The following is an 18,892-nucleotide window of genomic DNA, read 5'->3' on the forward strand; positions in this document are numbered from 1 at the left end:
ACATGCGTCACAAACTAACCCTTTTTTTTTTTAAGTATCACCTTTACGTTTTATGTTTCAAGTGCTTAACACCACCCATCTCCCATCGTAAAACTGTCAAAAAGTTTGTATTTTCTTATTGTGGCTGCATGCATTTGTCAAAATTACATCCGAAACAGCCCGGAAATGGACCAGCCGTTCACATTTTGACAGCGCGATCATATGCAGGGGCTGACGAGTCGTCCACGACTTTGAACTTTGATTTAAGTGTAGGCTACTATATGTCTGAGTGTAAAATAACCAATGTCTGGTCATCAGCACAGATATACAGTACGTCAAAGGAAGACTTTTTTTTCGGAGGTGGTTATAAAGCGTGTTTTATTCATACTTTCCTGTCAATAACTTTACATTGCAACACTGGAATAAAGATTTTGGACTGATGTCCAAAACATACATTAGTTCAACTTCAAAGTGGTTATGGATACACAATCCATCCCCTGATATTGAAGTTCCACTCCTAATTTTGCCAACGCACCCCAAAAATATATATATTTCTTTGAGATTAACACTATTACAGCATATTTTAAATAACAAAAACAAGATCTATGACAAGCAACTAATTTGTCCTCTCCAAGCATCTTATATTTTAAGCCATGTGAATAAAATGTTTGTTACTGCAAAAAAATTAAATGAAGACAATCATAAGGATATAAATTGCCATATAAATATGATTATTTTTTAAATGTGAAGTGCTGCACTGATGATTTTAGTTGTTTTTAAATTTTTACATGCATAACATTCTTTCTTCTTTTTTTAAACCGATTTCAAACAAAACATCATTTTCCAGTAACTGATTCAATAAATGCTCATACATTTCAACAATAGCAATATATACAGAAGCAGTGACTTGATATTTCAGTCAACATGGCACTGAGGCTGAACTATAACATTAATGTAAGATTTCCTAGGACTTAACTTTTTGAAGTTAGTCATTAAAAAAAACATGTGAAATAGCAAAACTTCCATACCAGTACATCTCAATCAATTACAATAGTACAAAAGTTCCTTTATTTCAGTTGTTGAAATCACAAGGTGAAACTCATTATCCAGATTCATTATATCTAGCTAATGTAAGCTATAATAATGAAAGTAATACAAACTGAGCATTTTAATATTTAACTGTGTATAGTGGATTAATATACAGTTATACATCTTTTTTTCTCTTTTAGAATTAAATTAACAAAATAAATGGAGTCATCCACAACAAAATTATTGAGATGCACCCTTTGTTGGCACGTCATATTGTCTCTCACATTTCTACTTCGCACTGAGATCGACCAGCAAGTGCTGATAGGCCAGGGAATTGCCCTTGAAGCTGGCAGCCAGCACGATGTCCTTGTTGTCGACCGACACCAAGCTGAAGGCCCTTGGGGCCCTCATGTTGATTTCTTGGAACGGCTGAAAGCGCTGAGTGAGATCATCCCACAAGTACACTCTTGAAAAGGAGAAATCACTCCCAAGGATAAGATAGTGCCGAAGTCCCACCGTGAAGGGATACACTACCATCGAGCCGCGAGAGGGAAGAGTCTGGATCTCGATAAAACGCTGACCTTCCCAGCGGAGAATCTTTGAGTCTCCAATGAAGCGTGTGAGGCAAAGGTAAAGCGCCTTCCGAACCCAGAAGTGTTTGACCATCTGCACGTCAGCTTGCTCTGTGATTTGGGAGAAGAAATCAAATTGCTTCTGGCCACGGTTCCACTGGTAAACCACTGGCGGCTGAGTGGCGCTGGAGAGGATGAGGTGAGACTTTCCTCCGACATCGAGGAACTCCACATGGGTGTCGCGGTGCCAAGGATGGAGGGACTGATGGGAGTAAAAACCATTGCTGTTCCATCGGTAAATGCTGGTTGAACCGGCCTTGGAACTGTCTGCTACTACAAAATACCATTCGCCGTCCAGCTGGAAGGTCTCCACAAAGTTGGGCTTCTTTACCCGAGTTGTGTCAATGTCTTGTATCTTCACAAATCGAAGAGGGTCCTCTTCCCACCTGCAATTTCATGAAAATCCTTATTGTGGTATGGCATGACAGTTAGCAAACAAACTGGAAACGGTATCTATATTATAGGGTCTTGATTTGAGCTCTTGTTTTATATTCATATTCTGATGCCAACCAAATATCGTCAATCTATAGCAAAACTAAAGGAATTGGTGCCAAGTTTCCAAAACCTGTGGAGGCTAGTGCATACACATGATGTCACATGTTTTTATTTCTTTTCAACAAACTGTATATGAACTTGATAGGCTCCTGCACCCCTGCGAACCTAGTGAGGAATAAGCGGTTAAGAAAATGGATGGATGGGTGAATATGAACTGCAAGCCAAAACAAGTGTACATATTTCTCATTTAAAATGGAAGTCAACCCGATCATTTTTTGGGGGACAATAATATGTTCTATGCAGCCCCAGTGGTCTAAATATGGTATTCTGGTTAATATTGCGTTAGTGGAATATGAGTTAAGCAGCAAAATCCAGCCGTTTTTATCCATCTCAGGGGGCGGCCATTTTGCCACTCGCTGTTGACTGAAGATGACATCACAGTTGCTCAGGTCTCAGATAACAACCAATCACAGCTCAGCAGGTTATTTATTTATTTATACAATAGTATGTTCTCTGCAGCCCCACTAATCTAAATTGATTAATTTTGCGTTGTTAGAACGTGAATTAGGACGCAAAATCCAGCCGTTTTTATCCATCTCAGGGGGCGGCCATTTTGCCACTTGCTGTTGACTGAAAATAACATCACTGTTGCTCATGGCTCACATATCGACCAATCATGGCTCACCTGATTTCTGTAGCTGAGATAGGTTGTTGCAAGTGGAAAAATGGCCGCACCCTGAGATGCAGCAAAACCGGTTTGCTGCTTAACTCATATTCCACAAACACAGTATTAATCAAATGAATGCGATTGCCCTCCAAAATAATTATTACTAATTATTTGACGGGTGAGCTCATAAAACCGAGAGTCTCCACATGGCAACAGCTGTGTGCGAAGCTTACTTATAGATGTGAGAGCCACCAAAGAGTTGAGCCACAACCATGTAAAGTGTGTTGTTTATCACCACTGGTTTGCAGTACAGTGCTGAACGAGCTGTCAAGACATACAATGTAAAGGCAGAATTTTTAAATGACACAATAAAACAGAAGGTCACAGGAAGATTGTTACATATTTGTCACCATAACTTACACGTAATATTATGAAATGTCCTAAAGGTCATCTCTACGTGATCCCACACATAAAGAGTGCAGAAACCTGATTCAGGTTGAGAGAAGGCAACGAACTGATCTCCGTTGAATTCATAAGACTCCACGGAGACGGAGTGGAAAGGAAACGTTTCATAAACAGCAAAATCTAGAAGAACAGAAAAATCGCAAATCACAAATTTGCCATGAGATTTCTCTTAATATTGAAGATGAAGAAGTTGAAACCTGCACTGATGCAGTTGAAGTCTCTCGGGGCAAGGTCATGGATTCGGCGTCCCTGGAATTCAAAGGGGCTTGCGCAGTATATGGGAGGAACGGAAGTATTGGTCTTTTCTATCCAGTCAACCAGCCACTTGATCTTACAGTCACAGCAGAAGGAGTTTCCTCGCAAGTCCCTGAAACAAGCGATGCAACACGGGAACCATTTTTTGTCTTAAAGTCCGTTTAGTAGCTGAATGACAGCATCATTGTCAGCTCAGACAAGCTTACAAACGGACACTTACAAATCCGTGAGGATGTCTAGATGTTTAAAGAGATCTCTGGGCAGCTGTTGCAGCTTGTTGTTAGAGAGGGATCTGAAAAAGTTCCGTTGATGATTCAGTTATGCAGAGCTCACCTTAAATTGAGACTACAAATATTAGACCAGAGTGCAAAATGGCATGCCAGGAGTGATGACATACTCACAAATGAGTCAGAGATTTTAGTCCTCTGAAGGTATACTTTGAGAGAGTTTGGACATCATTATTCTCGATGAACCTGGGATTAAAATACAAGTTATTGATTTGGAGCACTAGATGATGTCTTATGAACTCATTCGCTGCCATTGATGGTTATAGACATAAAAAATTCATTTGAACTTTTTCTATTTAACATTTTTTTCCATTTTTGATAACAAGAGTATGAAAACCTACACATTTTTTTGTACATTTAGAACAGATGTAAAATGTTTGATTCATTAAGTTAACTAGTGAAGTCATGCGATTAATTACGATTACAAATTTTAATCGCCTTATGCCCCTAATTTTTAAATAATATTTTCTTTAAAAAAATAAAAATTAATAAACTTTTTTTTTTCAAGAAAAGATTATTAAAAAATGAGGGTCGTAATTAATCGCATGACTTCACTAGTTAACTCACGATTAATCCCAATTTTTTATATCTATTTCAATACAATAAAACATTTCTAGGTTTGCAAACTCTTGTTAACAAAAGTGGGAAAAAAATGTTAAATTAATAAAAATAGTTCAAATGTATTTTTGACGTCTATAGCCGTCAATGGCAGTGAATGAGTTAATGCAGGCCAAATGAACAAAAAGCAACTTTTAGAAGCTAGTAAAAGAGATTTACAAATATGTTATTATTATTATTATTATTATTATTATTATTATTATTATTATTATTATTATTATTATTATTATTATTATTATTATTATTATTATTATCCCGAGCCATGACTTTAAGTTGGCCACAAATTAAGATGTTGAAAATGCAGACTAATAATAATTTATTTTCAAGATTTAAATACTTCTTATATGTGCACTTTTTGGAAAAGTACACAAATGACAGCATGTAATACAGCATTGAATCTCCTTTGTTTTGCATTTTAATACATACAGAGAATATGCTGTGCAATCGTTCATAGGAGAACAAGGTTAACATTTACAGCAAATCGCATAGATAACGACATTCATCACAAATGCAAGTGACCCACTGGCTTTTGTCTGCAGTCAGAGGCAATAATCAGTACACATCAAGTCAACCTCTAAGTGCTTTCCGAAGGCAAATAATTCAAATGGCACATTCATCACTTTACATTGTGGTCTTATTATTGGCTGCTTATTATTTATTGCTCACCTGAATTATTAAATCAGCTTATAAATGAACCAAACATGACAAGCAGAAAAAAACTGTGCAAGGCTAGAAATGTCTCAAATCAAAGTAGGATTATGTGTTTTGCCTAATGTTGATAATACGTCCTCAAATTCCTATATAATGATTAAAATGCAATGCACCAGTAACCCATGTTGTGAATAATCAGTCTCTGATGCATCGTCACCTGACGTTATTTGCATTTACCACCTAAACGCATCAACTTGTCCATAGATGGCAACTACCTGTATGTTAAAGTAATTTCATTTGTACTCACAGGTACTGCAGGTGAGATAGGCCAGCAAAAGCATCATCCGAAATGGTGGAGAACGTGTTGGAGTTCAAGAGTCTGCAGATACAATCAAAGTTGCAAAGGAGATGCTTTAGTAAAACAAAAAAAATACATGCAATAAACTACAGTATATTCAGATTCAAGATTTTTTTTTTTTTAATAAATGGAATATTTAAAAAAGCATCTTCAATATGATTTCCAACATTTGAGATGCGCAGGTTAATACACTTTGCAAGATTCATGTGAACTCCACTTTGCTGTTCATTGCAAATGTGTCCTGTATATTGTGCAATGCAGTACTATGGAGTTCAGTGCACAGTAGAGTTGCACACTATAATAGTGTACTACTGTCATTACATTTTCAATACATCACAATACATTTAATGTCATGTCTGAATATAAAAAAAAATAAAAATAAGAGAGGCACTCTTGATTGCATGTGACAGACAAATGGGCTTTTGTCAGGCCACAACTGAGGCGCTCAGTCATCAGGGATGACACTGATACAGAAGCACTACTCGTATTCCTGCTCTGTCACCACAGTTTTCAAATGCCATTCATTTCAAGTGGAGTGCTTTCATTGTGAAGAGGGTCTTCTGCCCAGATTTAGTCATAACTGTTTTAATTTCCTTACTTCCTCAGTAGAGCTTTGTGAGTGTTATCGCAATTTCTGCCAGGTGCCGTCATGACTGGGACCTCCTCTATTTCCACATCAATGGGCCATTGGCAATGTGTTTGAAGTCAATGTGTATTGAATGATGTCTTTAAAAGTCTTATCTCATGTCTGGTGAACTCCGGGTGAGCTGGGGGCTTGTTTTTTTTTTGTGGTACCGCCCTTCAAGATAGTATAAGAATGTTGTAAGTCCTCTGAAATCTTCGCACTTGTGAGAAGCTGCAGCCATTGTCTGTCACTCATAGGTGCCCGGAATATTCTGTAAATAAAAGCTTCGAAGACACTGTTCATCGATCTCCAGCCTGTATTCAGATAATCAACATTCTCTCTACCCGAAAGAAAACGAACACGTGGAGGAAAGATCTGCCTCCTAACAAAGTCAAAGCACATTAAAAGATAGATGTATGTTCCTATATGGCTGGTTCTCAGGAGTGATGGGAAAATGAAGCTTCATGAAGCACTTGTGATATTTTTTTACTCCTCTAGATGCCACTCTTGGTTGAAAGATGCAGTGGAAATGTAATCAATTTCCTTTGCGCTAGTCTTTATATTTAAACCAAGAGTACCATCTAGGGGAGTCAAAAAATATCACAAGTGCTTCATGAAGCTTCATTTCCCATCACTAGTTCTCAGGAAGTATGATCCAGCCAGATGCTTGAAAGTCCGTATTTTTTTCCACTTTACAATTAATCACCAGATTTCACTGCTTGTGATATTTGTGAACGTTCTGCAGAGAGAACATAAACAGCCTTACTGAGATTTGTGGTGTCAATTGGTGAAAAATTGCTGTCGTGACCTCTTCCTCTTAAAGTGACATGCCATCTCACCCACGTAATTAAGGGCCCTTTATATTCTTAAAACCTGTTACTTACTTTCAAAAATAGTTATTCACCAATAAAATGCTAGAATGTCAATGCAACACAATACCATTTAATCAAGTCCCAGGCTGTCCATAATTTGACAATACATCTGCATAAAAAATGACGTTACACGTTCTGTGTCCACGCGTTACCTCTGGCGATTTACTACTGTGGTGTAATGTATACTTCCACCAGAAAAACTTCAGTCAGTTGAACCACAAGGTCACAGTGAAATATGATGTTACATTAAAAAAAATTAACAAGCAAAAAAAAAATACAGTAATAATAATTTTAAGTAAGCTGCGTGTCGAGCGTGGTGTCTAGTTTTATTGGTAACGCGGCATACAATAAAATCAAAGGATGTATTTTCACTCTGGTGGTTACATGCACTATTTCTTCAGTGTTTTCTTACATGTGAGTAAGCAATATTTGAGGCATTTCGTACTTTACGAAGAGAACAGCTAATAAGTTGTGTGGCGTTAACGTGCTCCTCGAAAGCAACATGGCGGCCATTGTTCACCGTTCAGAGGTAATTTTCTTTATATAATTGGTCATTTGTACCAGTTTTTCAACTGAATATCTTTGTATGAAGGTAGTGAAGGTCAATTTCTGGCTTTGAACCAAAAGTTAATTTTTGGGCCCTCATGTCACAATACCTGAGCCATACTTTCTGAGGCCCTTAAAAAGAGAGAAAGTAAATCGGTTACACATGTTTGAAATGAAGTACACTGTCGTTGTGATACACTTACAGGAACTGGAGTAGGTGAAGGTGTGAGAAGGCTCCCTCTGGGATGGTGGTAAATGCCGCGTTCACCATCGTCCTGTGCAGACGAGCAAGGGCATCCATTAACCAGGATGGAGATTTTACAGGCAGGGCCGGAATTCACAAGTGTGACGTCATGAGCTTTAATGAGTTTTCGTTCCCAACTGTTGACCCATTTCATTACATTGAGTGATCCTTAGAGGACAGGCAGAGCCAGCGGATCTATTGCCAAGCGCAACAAGCGGGTTCATTCTGTGTTCCGTGTTTGGCATATATGGGAATGTTAATACACGTGCAAAAACATTGTATAATAAAATAGCATGCTTTCTGTTTTCTCAGCTGATGAAAACACACAGCGCATGCATTTTACTTGTCAGGACATAAAGCAGGATGACATCATCATCAATGACCTCAGCTATGACTTCACACAAGTGCAGGAAGAAAACAGTTTCAACTCACAGAGAAATGATCCCAGGTGGGAAGCTCTTTGGTATTGCCTTTGTATCCACACAAAAGGCACTATCTTTGGTACAGGAACAGCTCGCAGGACAGCGGGGAATCTTGATGGCCTTTTTCGTGTTCGTGTCTCCAGGCAGGCAGAGAGACAGACACAGAAGCAGCAAGTAGATCGCACTCAGGCATCTCGGTCCAAGTTCCGTCATACTTGAGCAGGAGGAGAAGGTGAAGCCGCGCGAGCAGAGAGCAGGTGCCGTGTTGGGAGACAACGAGCGCACTGCCTAACAGCCGAGCACTGATGTTGAGTGCCGAGTTGAGAGAGAGGGGACGGGCTCAGGAGGGGGGCCGAGGGGGCTTCTTGTGTCGCCTGGGTGCCCTGCCGTTTCCCTGGTTTCATGTTCGATGCTGTGAGAGAAACTGTGCAGCAAGAACGATGAGAAATGATGCTTTCTTGCACCAGGCAGTACCACTGAATTATTTACTATCACTCAGAGAGTACACAAAAAAGTTGAAGATACATGAGGCACAAATTCAGTCTTTTACTTTTTTCATACTGTACATAGACAAACAAGTATCCATACTCACATTCACAATTAAGGATCATTTAGAGTCTTCAATTGACATAAGGAACATGTTTTTTGGAACGGGGGAGGGAAGTTGAGTACCTGGAGATAACCACACAAGCACAGGGAGATCATGCAAACTCCACGCAACAAGGCCGGAGCGGCTACATTTGAACCCACGACCTCTGAACTGTGAGGCGGTAGCGCTAACCAGTCTGTCAATGTACTGTAAACCTAATTACTTCAACATTTTTCATTTTGAGCATGCACAAACAATTTAATTGTGGAATAAAAAAAGAAAGAAAAATAATATAGCCTACAGTAGATAATTTTTTTTTAAAAAAACGTCAGGTTTTTGTGACCTATATAACATATGCATCATTTGAAAAAAAAAACTTTAGAGTGGGGGAGTAAAAATAAACAATTGAGATACTGTACTGTGGTTGCACAAGTGTGCACACCGTCTCATAATTGAGGTTGTGTTCAGAATTTACCAATTACTTTCAAAATCATATTAAATGGGAATCAGCACACACCTGCCACCATTTAACACACCTCTGATTAACCCTAGCTAGAGTTCTGTTGATCTAGAAGGCTAATCCTGACATTTTTTTCACGTTACATAGAGCAGCACAAGCCATCATGTGCAGTGAGCTTCCGGAGCATCAGAGAGATCTCATTGTTCAAAGGTATCAGTCAGGAGAAGGGTACAAAATCAATTTTTGCACAAATACATTTTAAATCTCCAAAATGTATGTGGGGAAATATGTTATAGTCTAATTAAACCAAGTTTGAACTTTATTGCTGTAATTCCAAAATACTGCCTTGCTCCTCAACAAATGTACACCATACAATGAAGCATGGGGGTGGCAGCAAGCTTTGAGGCTGATTATGATGCAGGTGGGCAGCAAATCAAAACGTGAATGAAGATAGCGTTTTCATATCATTAATCTCCGTCAGCCGCTCCCAATTGACACCAAGATAGAAGTTAAGATGGACCATTATTAGTTGAGTGAGTTTGCCATACCGCCAAAAGCATATTGCAAGCTAAAGGTTGAGCTGCACCATATTGGTTTACAGCAGGGGTGTCCCAACTTTTTCCTTTGAGGGCCGCATACTGAATAATAGAAAGATGTCAGGGCTACTTTGACATTATCTGACTTTATTAAACAAACTAAAACTAATAAGGCAAGTAATTATGTACTATAGTTTATCTCGTTTTTAGTTGTTTTTAAACATGACAGTTTAGGATTTTTCTTGATTTTGGGGTGGCCCACACTCCTGTATCCCACAAGAATAGATCCGGCCCAGCCTTCAGCCAATCTCCATTCAGAGAATCAAAGGAAGAGTAATCGGTAACAAAATCAAAATTTTTAAAGCAGTGCTTATACTTGAGGATCTTAGTTAATCATTAATGTGATATGTTCATAAACTAGACCTTGACACAGACAGCGGAACATGGAAGAAATTATTTTTGCTTCTGGAACTGAAATATGTGACTTTAATTAAATTACAAAAAAAAGTATTTCTATTTTAGATTCAAACCGTTTCTTTGCATATCTAGTAAAGCAGACTGTGTCAAAAGTTATTTTTCTGTATATGCTGAAGGCCGCTTGAAAAGGGATGGCGGGCCACAAATGGCCCCCGGGCCGTAGTTTGGACACCACTGGATTGCAGCATAGCTAGTGATGACTCAGCACACGTGAGTAACATTTCCTGATGCTTCGCCAATATTGTATGTTCTATGTGGGAACTAAAGCCTCAGTACTGTTTTGAAAAAATAAATCTGAATACAAATACTGTACAGTACATGTAATTTTTTAGATGTTTAGATGTCCGCGACTCACCCAAAATGAGTCAGCGACCACCTTTCGGGTCCTGACCCACCAGTTGATGAACATTTGTGTAGACAACAAGCTAGGGCTCGTTAATACATAAACATAATTGTCCACAGTCCACACATTTCCAGTCCTAAAATGAGTCTGATTCACTTAATCTAAATTCATCAACTCTATATTGCCAAAAGGTGTTGATATGATGACTATTAGTGGTTGTTTGCATCATCCATGTGATTGACAGGTAATCAGCCCAGGGGTACACTGCCTCTCACCCTAACTCGAGACTCAATCTTCAAATGACGCAAAGGGCATTAGCGGCTCAGAAAACATGGACTGCTGCTGCTGCACTTTGGAAGAAAAACAAACACCACAAGAGGGCGCTGATGGCCATCAATTGAAGCAGCATGAGACATGCAGCGTTCATGGCTGGTGCCAGGCATTACCAACCTCCTCTTACAAGGACTCTGTTGTCACAATCACAAGCAAGGAGTCCTCACGAGATCAGTCAGGCAGTCAACAATTAAAAATTAAACACAGTGTCCTCTGTGTCCAAAGCACAATTGCATCATCCAGTTATTTGATGTCCGTCCGTCTTCAATAAAATCCTTCTTTAAAAATTCACCATAGCCATGTGCTTTCTTGTCTGCAAGATGCAGCACTTCTTTTCGGTGATTAGAATATTATCTTTCAAAGATGAAAAAAAGTTGAGCGCAGAAAGTCTTCAGTGGCTTAAGTGGTTTAAGGTTTGTTTTTGTTTTGCTGTAGTTTGATGCCAATCAGAGGGCTTGTTGCAAAGTAGGCCTATTTGAGCAATTATCCCTCAAGCCTGATATACCGCTCGGTAATGTATAGTACTGAGAAAGACTGAGAAAGAATTCAAATGTCAGTGGGCTACAAAATTATGGGTGGTGCCTTAGCTATTTCCCGGAAAGCAGCTATTGTTATGGTTTATTTATTTTTGTGATTTGCTTCAAAGCCCTCGGTTTTGTCTTGCTTTTAACAAATAGTGCAAGTGGTTGCAAGTTATGCTCAGTGTTGAATATTTAAGCCCTTCCAACTCTGCTTGAAAGAGCAGCTGGCAGGCCCAACTTGAGCAATCAAAAAGACTTGCTAAATAACCACACACAAACCTCATTCATTCAACTGTTGTAAGAAAACACTTCAGGCAAGCTGAAACTGACACCCGTTTTCACATTTGCAGTGAATATATAATTATTTGAACATTTTAACAGTTCATCGAAGATCATGACATTCTTTGTCAGAGGTGCTGGAGAGGAGGGTTATTTGTGAAAGCAGAGATCAGTGTGGCTTTCATCTTGGTTGCGGAACAGTGGACCAGCTCGACAACCTCGGCAGGGGTACTATAGCCTCCCAAATACAGGTTTTGCGGTCCCTGTACGCTAGATTTGGCAGCAATAAGTTGAATTGGTTTTTAGTGAGGGTCGGACTCTGCCAAGACTGCGCTTTGTCACCAATTCTGTTCGTGGACAGAATTTAGAGGTATTGAACCAGGCGGTTTAGTAGTGTTGCATCTGCTTTTTGCAGATGATGTGGTTCTGTTGGCGCCATCATGCCGTGATCTTCAACTTTTGATTGAGCTGTTGGCAGTTGAGTGTGAAGCAGTTGTGATGAGGATCAAAAGCTCCAAATTTGACACCATGGTTGTGAGTAGTTAAAGGGCGGCGTGCTCTCTCGAGGTCAGGGATGAGATCCTGCCCCAAGTGGACGAATTCAAGAATGTTAGGGTCTGACTTTTGCTCAGGAGTGAGGGAAGGATGAAGATGGAGCGTTGCAGCCTTTGCATTGATGCAGACTGTATCGTCGTGGTGAAGAAGTAGCTGAGCCAAAAGGCAAAGCTCTCGATTTACCGGTCAGTCGACGTTCCCACGTTATGGATTGTGACTATAAGAACAAGACAAGGATACAAAAGCTGAAATAAGCTTCCTCCACGAGTTTCCCCCGAGCTCTCCTTTAGAGATATAGCGAGAGTGAAAAGAGGGTCCAGATGAAGTGGCACAGGCATTTGATTTGGATGCCTCCTGCAGGCGTCCCCGGTGATCTATTCAGGGCATGTCCCAGGAGACCATGGGGATGACCTATTTGACCACATCAAGAAAATAAAACGTTTTGGTGGTTTTACTGTTTTGCAGTACACGTAATACAAAAGCAACATGTCACTACGAATATGAGCTGAGAGCCAAGGATGAGTCGTACTCAGTAAATTCTGTATACATTTTTTTTGACTCTATTTAGAGTAAGACTAAATAGACTCAGTTTTAGAGTAATATTTGCACTTGGAAGAGAGTAAAATAAAGAATTGGAGAAAAAAAAGTAATTCAAGGGATGAGGGACAAGCGCATCTCCTTCAGCTTGGGAGACTGCCACCTGAGCTATACCTCTCTTACTGTTTGCTTATTTTCAACAGCACATTGTTTGGTCTCGGCGTTACGAAGATTCCAGCTGACACGAGCGATATACTAACACACAGCAGGAGCTGCGTGGCTCAGGGAGTAGATTGGCTGTCTCCCAAAATGAAGGTTATACGTTTGTTCCTCAACCCTTGAGTTGCTTTTATGTTTTTCAATTCTTTATTTTACTCTCTTCCAAGTGTAAATATTACTCTAAAACTGAGTCGATTTGGTCCCACTCTAAATAGTCAAATTTACTCTACAGAATTTACTTTGTAAGGGGATGGGTAAGCCGACTCAGTATTAGCTCTGCACATGCACAGTTGTGATGTCATATTTGAGTTTAATTTAATCCCACTTGAAACAAAGCATTAAGTGGACATGTGTTGTGATAGTATTAAAGTGTGTGGGATGCTTTGGGACACATTTTAATATGTTGTATTAAATAATATAATAAAAACGCCAAAATGAACACGGAAGAATAGCACCTCAGTGCTGGTCTTGACCAGTCTTTGCGGAAAAATCCAGAGTCTGGCCAGTCCGAGATCAAGACAAGACTAAGAACTTCAAAATGTGATCTTGAGTGCTATACTACTACAAGTTACCGCTCATTCCAAGAGCTCAACATTAGTGATTGCACTTCAGCGAGCAGGATTTGGCAGTACTAGTCAGGTATTGGTAGTCAGTCATTCGCTAAAAGATCTTATGCCCGACTCTCATCACATCTGCCACCACAGTACTGTTATTTTTAGTCTTTTAGACTTTTAAGACTCCAAACCCAGCATTGAAAGAATTGTTCTTAATTATAAAGGATCGTGTTAGAATGGAATTTTCCACCTTAGAGCCAGTACTGTAGTCCTCAGTTTTAAACCCACATCCCATTCTGATTATTGGCCAAGGAGCCTGAAAAGGACTGTCTGTCTGTTTCCACTCCTTTTTCATTCATGGTTTGGCCTCCTGGCCGCACAGGAAACAGGAACAGCAAAACAAGAAGAAAGACTAAATCTGTTTCACCTAAGTTCTTTTCCAGGGAAAATCCCAGCTGCTCCAGGCAATGCATTTCAGACAGGAGCCACAAAGGTGTTAAGACCTCAGACATGTACACACACAGGCGCACACTTTTATAGTGTCGATTGTTTTGGAGACTTGACTGCAGCCTGTCTGGCAACAACAAGAATGTAGTGCATAGTGAAGAGCAGACATGCACAAGGGCACAAATAACTGGCTGATTCAGAAACATTAACTCATTAACTTCATGAGGCCACCAACTGCTAGATGGTTGGCCGACCCTGAAAGCGAGCCCATAGCAAACGTCCTTTGAAGCGCAAGTGATGCATTCACATATGACCATGAAATTCAATTAGTTAAGTGTTTGTCGAGAAAAGTTTAAATTTAATGGCCCATTAGAGCATTGCGAGTATGCAAATAAAATTCACATTGGAGGGTATAAGCATTATTCAACCTGTTGCGGACGACCAGGTGGTGTACAACATTTAATTTAGCTGTGGGCCTTTTTAGCAAAGTGACCATCTCAGATTTCTCACCTGGCCTCTTTGCTAGTTCAAGGTAGCTTAGCCACTGGATGTTATGTCTGCCAATCTCATGACTGGCTCAGTTCGATTAATGAAAGTACAAAGACATTTGGCTTTTGGATGAGTGACATGATTAGAGTCCTGTGCACATTGCTCATCAGGTCATCAGCCACACAAGGCCTTCACGGTTGGAAGGAGCTGAAATGAGCGAGACATGCAGGATAGCCAAGGTGATGGCACTATCATTAGTGACTTTATAATCAGTCCTCATTCATCTGTTCTATTGACTAATTTCCAGTAGATATTGTAAGATTCCAGGTAAGGATAACCTCCCCAAATAAAAGGGCATGTTTCTTTTAACTGTGGAGATGTATTCCACTTGTCCCTTGCCTCCACCCTCAAGCAAAGCTGCCATAAAAGACAGGTGATACGCCTCTTACACAGGGATGTGTCGGAGGAATGCATGTGCAGGTATCCTGCTGCCTGTAGGGACTGTGGAGAAAGGCCCAACACTCCCATTGATCCTGCGTGACAAAGACCCTGACAGGCCCATATTATATGTCGGAGCCTGGAGGAGGTGTCTGGATCTCAGACTTGTGCTGAAGAAAGTCGATCTGGTGAGAAAGAGGCGGAGCCATACCCGGAGGCATAGTTTTTTTTTTTTTTTTTTGTAAGGATGTCAACACACACCTTGCAAGAAGAGAATCCACTACAAACTGACTAACCTCTCTTCACTGACAAAAGAAACAAACCCATTTCATTTTAACTGACCACACCTGTGTCACTAAATACGATGAAAATGCTTTTCAAAAACAACACCAGATTTGTTTGGCTATGAGACAAAGTCCTCGCAGCTTTCAGCTTCTTCACTAGACCCAGGCTAATAACACGGCATGTACACTAACAAGGACACTATCAAGCCACCACCTCAAATGCTCAATAATCTATAAATTTAAAAAAATCAATACATTATACTGTACAGCTCTGTCTTCCAACTGCCAACACGCAATAGAATCAGATTAAAATTATTTAGTTGGAGAAATGTATTTGGGGCTTACAAAATACAATAACACATATACCCCATTAAACTAAATGTCAAAATCACAATTTCAACTTCAATCTCACAGCACCCTACAAAAATGTCCCAGTCCCACACACGAGCACCCTCTCCAAGAACTCCAAAAAAAAGGTGGGTACTCGTAGCTGCTACACTTACAGGACAATACAGACAATCTAGTCTTCAATGAACCTAACAAGCATGTTGTTTGGAATGTGGGAGGAAACCGGAGTACCTAGAGAAAACCCATGCAAACATGGAAGAGTACTCTACATACAAACTGTCAAGATGTCCAGATTCAAACCCTTGCCTCAGAACTGTGATGCTGATGTGCCAAGCACTCATCCACGAAAGGGCACGAAATGTGACTGCTCATCCAGATCACTTCAACGCGGATTCTGTTATCTTAAATACGCCATGAAATATTTTTTAAAATTTAGTTTTGCACATAAAAAGCCAAGTTAGCTCTTTCGGTAGAGCACAAGACTCTTAGGGCTCATCAATCTCTCAATTGTAACGTTCCTAGCTCCTCACTCCTCAAAACATTGAAAGCGACCTGGAAGTTGTTCTAACACCGGCATATTAAGGAGCGTCTCAAACACACATGGAGGTGTGATGATCGAGCATCGAGGAGCTTCCACCGTCTAGCTTAAATTGAGGGGTGTCTGATGTATACTTTGCCAAAGTCTTGTAGCTCCTTGGTGGTGGCGTTTGAAAATGGGCATGTACCAGATGAAAGCTCGACTTAAAATGAAATAGAAAATTAAATAAACCATGTTCGTCTCATTTCATGATTATTTTTAATTGAATACTATAATCTACTGAGTGTCTGTTCTATTTGGAGCAGTACTTGATACCAAAATTATTTGATTACAAAGGCTTATGTTTGCTAGGTTCAATCAACTACCAGTATGTAGTTTTGAAGTAATTAGACTGATATTTTTCTCAAAAACATTTGGCCACAAGAAGGAAAGGTTGGTGGTTTTACACAGCTTTTGAATTCAGTGTAATGCATAAGCAACATGTCCACATTGTTTACATATTTTTACAAGTCATTCCAAACATGCACTGCTCTCATTGGAGAGGAGTGGGCAGGGAAGATTGGCTCGGGACCGACCAATCGCACGCCTTTGTATCTGCAAAGTTGTGAAGTGTTGAAATTTGATTTTAATTGAATCCACTTAAAACATAAAACATATATATATGTATATATACACACAGTGAGAGAATGGAGGGATGCGTTGCACTAAATGTACATTTCACTCATTACTTCTGTTATGCATCCTTATTAGAGCAGTAGCACGTCAGTCTTATAAACTGAAGGTCAGTTCAATCCTCATACAGGGCATGGCTGTCTACCTCAAAACCTTACTCAACAGCCAGTAAGTAAACGCCTTCATTGGTTCTTATGCATTTGCTTTATTCTCATGACTGGTTAATTTGTAGATTCTCACTGAAGGCATCAACATTTTGTATGAACTGATGTGGAGTTATGTACTTAACAAAAAAAAGGTGTAATAACTGAAAACAAGTTTTATATTCAAAATAGCCATCCTTTGCTATGGTTACTTTTTGCATACTCTTGGCATTCTTACCTTAAATACTGTTGGAAAACCCTTTTGTGTGACCACCTTTCAAAGCTCATCGAGAGAATGTCAAGAATGTGCAAAAAAGTAATCAGAGAAAAGGGTGGCTATTTATGTATTTATTTTATTATTTTTACCTTTTTTTTGTTAAGTACATAACTCGACATTTGTTCGTTAGTTGTCATCATTTTTGTGATAGTTTTGATGCCTTCAGTAAGAATCTACAATGTATATAGTCATGAAAATAAAGCAAATGTATTGAATTAGAAGGTGTGTCCAAATTTTTGGCATATATATATATATATATATATATATATATATATATATATATATATATATTGTTAGAAAACTATCTATGTTTTCTGCGTGTTAATCAGAGTTGAGATATGTGAACAGTTTTTCCTTCGAAGGTTTTATTATCAGAAATTTCTGAGACACAGCCGAGCTCACTCATTCAGTGATTTCCCTCAGTGTGTGTGTTTACAGCGGACTCACAGCATTCTTATACAATATTGAAAAAGTAGTACAAGCCTCCTACAGGATACACCTAATCTAAACAGTTATAATTAAATTGAAACAGAAGATTGTCTTCAATATATATATATATATATACATATACACACACACACACACACACACACAGCTAGATAGGCTCCAGCGCCCCCCCTCGACCCTTGTGAGGCCAAGCGGTTAAGAAAATGGATGGATATGACTGCAAAAACATTTCTCGAGATCACTGGCCATTATAAGACAGCTACTCACTATCTGTTTTAAGATAGACAGCCATACACCATATGAGGGTTGAACTCATGACCTTCAGATTATGTGACTAACTCGCTAGCTAGTGCGCTAATGAGGATACGTAACGATTGAGTGAAATATGGAAGTTTGTTTTTGTACCTTTAATGCAAAGCATCCCTGCATTATTTTAGTGCGTGACCATGTGGCCTAACGTCTGACTTCGGATCAGAATATTGAGGGTATGATTAATTTCATAATCAGCCAGTGGCCAGACTCTTATGAGCTGGCTTATGCTACATTCAAATCACACATGAGGCTAGTGTTTCTGGTGATACCATTCCATATTTAGTCAAAATGATGTGTTGCGGATGATGAACTTGAGTCTGAGCACTGAAAATCTGCACATTTCTTCAATTTCGAAAAATTATTGCAAACTTGACCACACATGTACTCAGCAATGACATGCACACACACATAGACAATCGAGTACACTGTGTTCCAACTATGCTGTTTCCCCCACCACACTGTAGAGTAGGAACACCCATGTAACTAGGAACCGCCCTTAAGAAATAAAAAGAGAGGGCTCGGCAGAGTGTGCTTCAGAGCGGTAGGAGGTTGTAACTGATGCACACCTCTGTCCGTTCTCCTCGCTAGCTTGTGAAAAGGTACAAGGTGTCTTCTCTCCTTCATTGCGTTTTTTTTTTTTTTATGTTTATTGAACCTGACAGACAGCTATTCATGTGCTTACTATCCGGTCATGAAGGTTTTGAGGCAGGGATGTAATGCCAAGAAGCGATTAAATTGGCTGTACATGCGTTTGTGCATACTTTCTTCCACCAATTTTAAATGGATATGTTTGGGAGAAGACAGCCATGCCCTGTATGAGGTTTGAACTCATGACTTTCAGTTTATAAGATTGACACGCTACCAACTCCGCGAACAAGGATACATCATAACTGGAAGCAAAGACTGAAAGGTGGAAGGGTCCAATGGGCTCAAACCCGTACATGAAAAT

General features: G+C 39.5%; 1 protein-coding gene across 1 annotated transcript; it reads right to left on the minus strand.

Annotated features, from left to right (window-relative positions):
- Nucleotides 1–340: 340 nt before the first annotated feature.
- lgi3 (leucine-rich repeat LGI family, member 3) lies at nt 341–8,559 on the minus strand. Its single transcript, XM_086075984.1, has 9 exons — nt 8,156–8,559; nt 7,683–7,754; nt 5,386–5,457; nt 3,924–3,995; nt 3,743–3,814; nt 3,465–3,634; nt 3,223–3,387; nt 3,036–3,126; nt 341–2,026 (listed from the first exon to the last, which is right to left on the minus strand). The coding sequence occupies exons 1-9, from the start codon at nt 8,356–8,358 to the stop codon at nt 1,297–1,299; spliced, it is 1,647 nt and encodes a 548-aa protein (XP_085932110.1). The 5' UTR covers nt 8,359–8,559; the 3' UTR covers nt 341–1,296.
- Nucleotides 8,560–18,892: the final 10,333 nt, after the last annotated feature.

The sequence above is a fragment of the Leptonotus elevatus genome, chromosome 5 (genome assembly GCF_054856555.1).
Source record: "Leptonotus elevatus isolate MCC_2025b chromosome 5, RoL_Lele_1.0, whole genome shotgun sequence".
Classification (NCBI taxonomy): domain Eukaryota; kingdom Metazoa; phylum Chordata; class Actinopteri; order Syngnathiformes; family Syngnathidae; genus Leptonotus; species Leptonotus elevatus.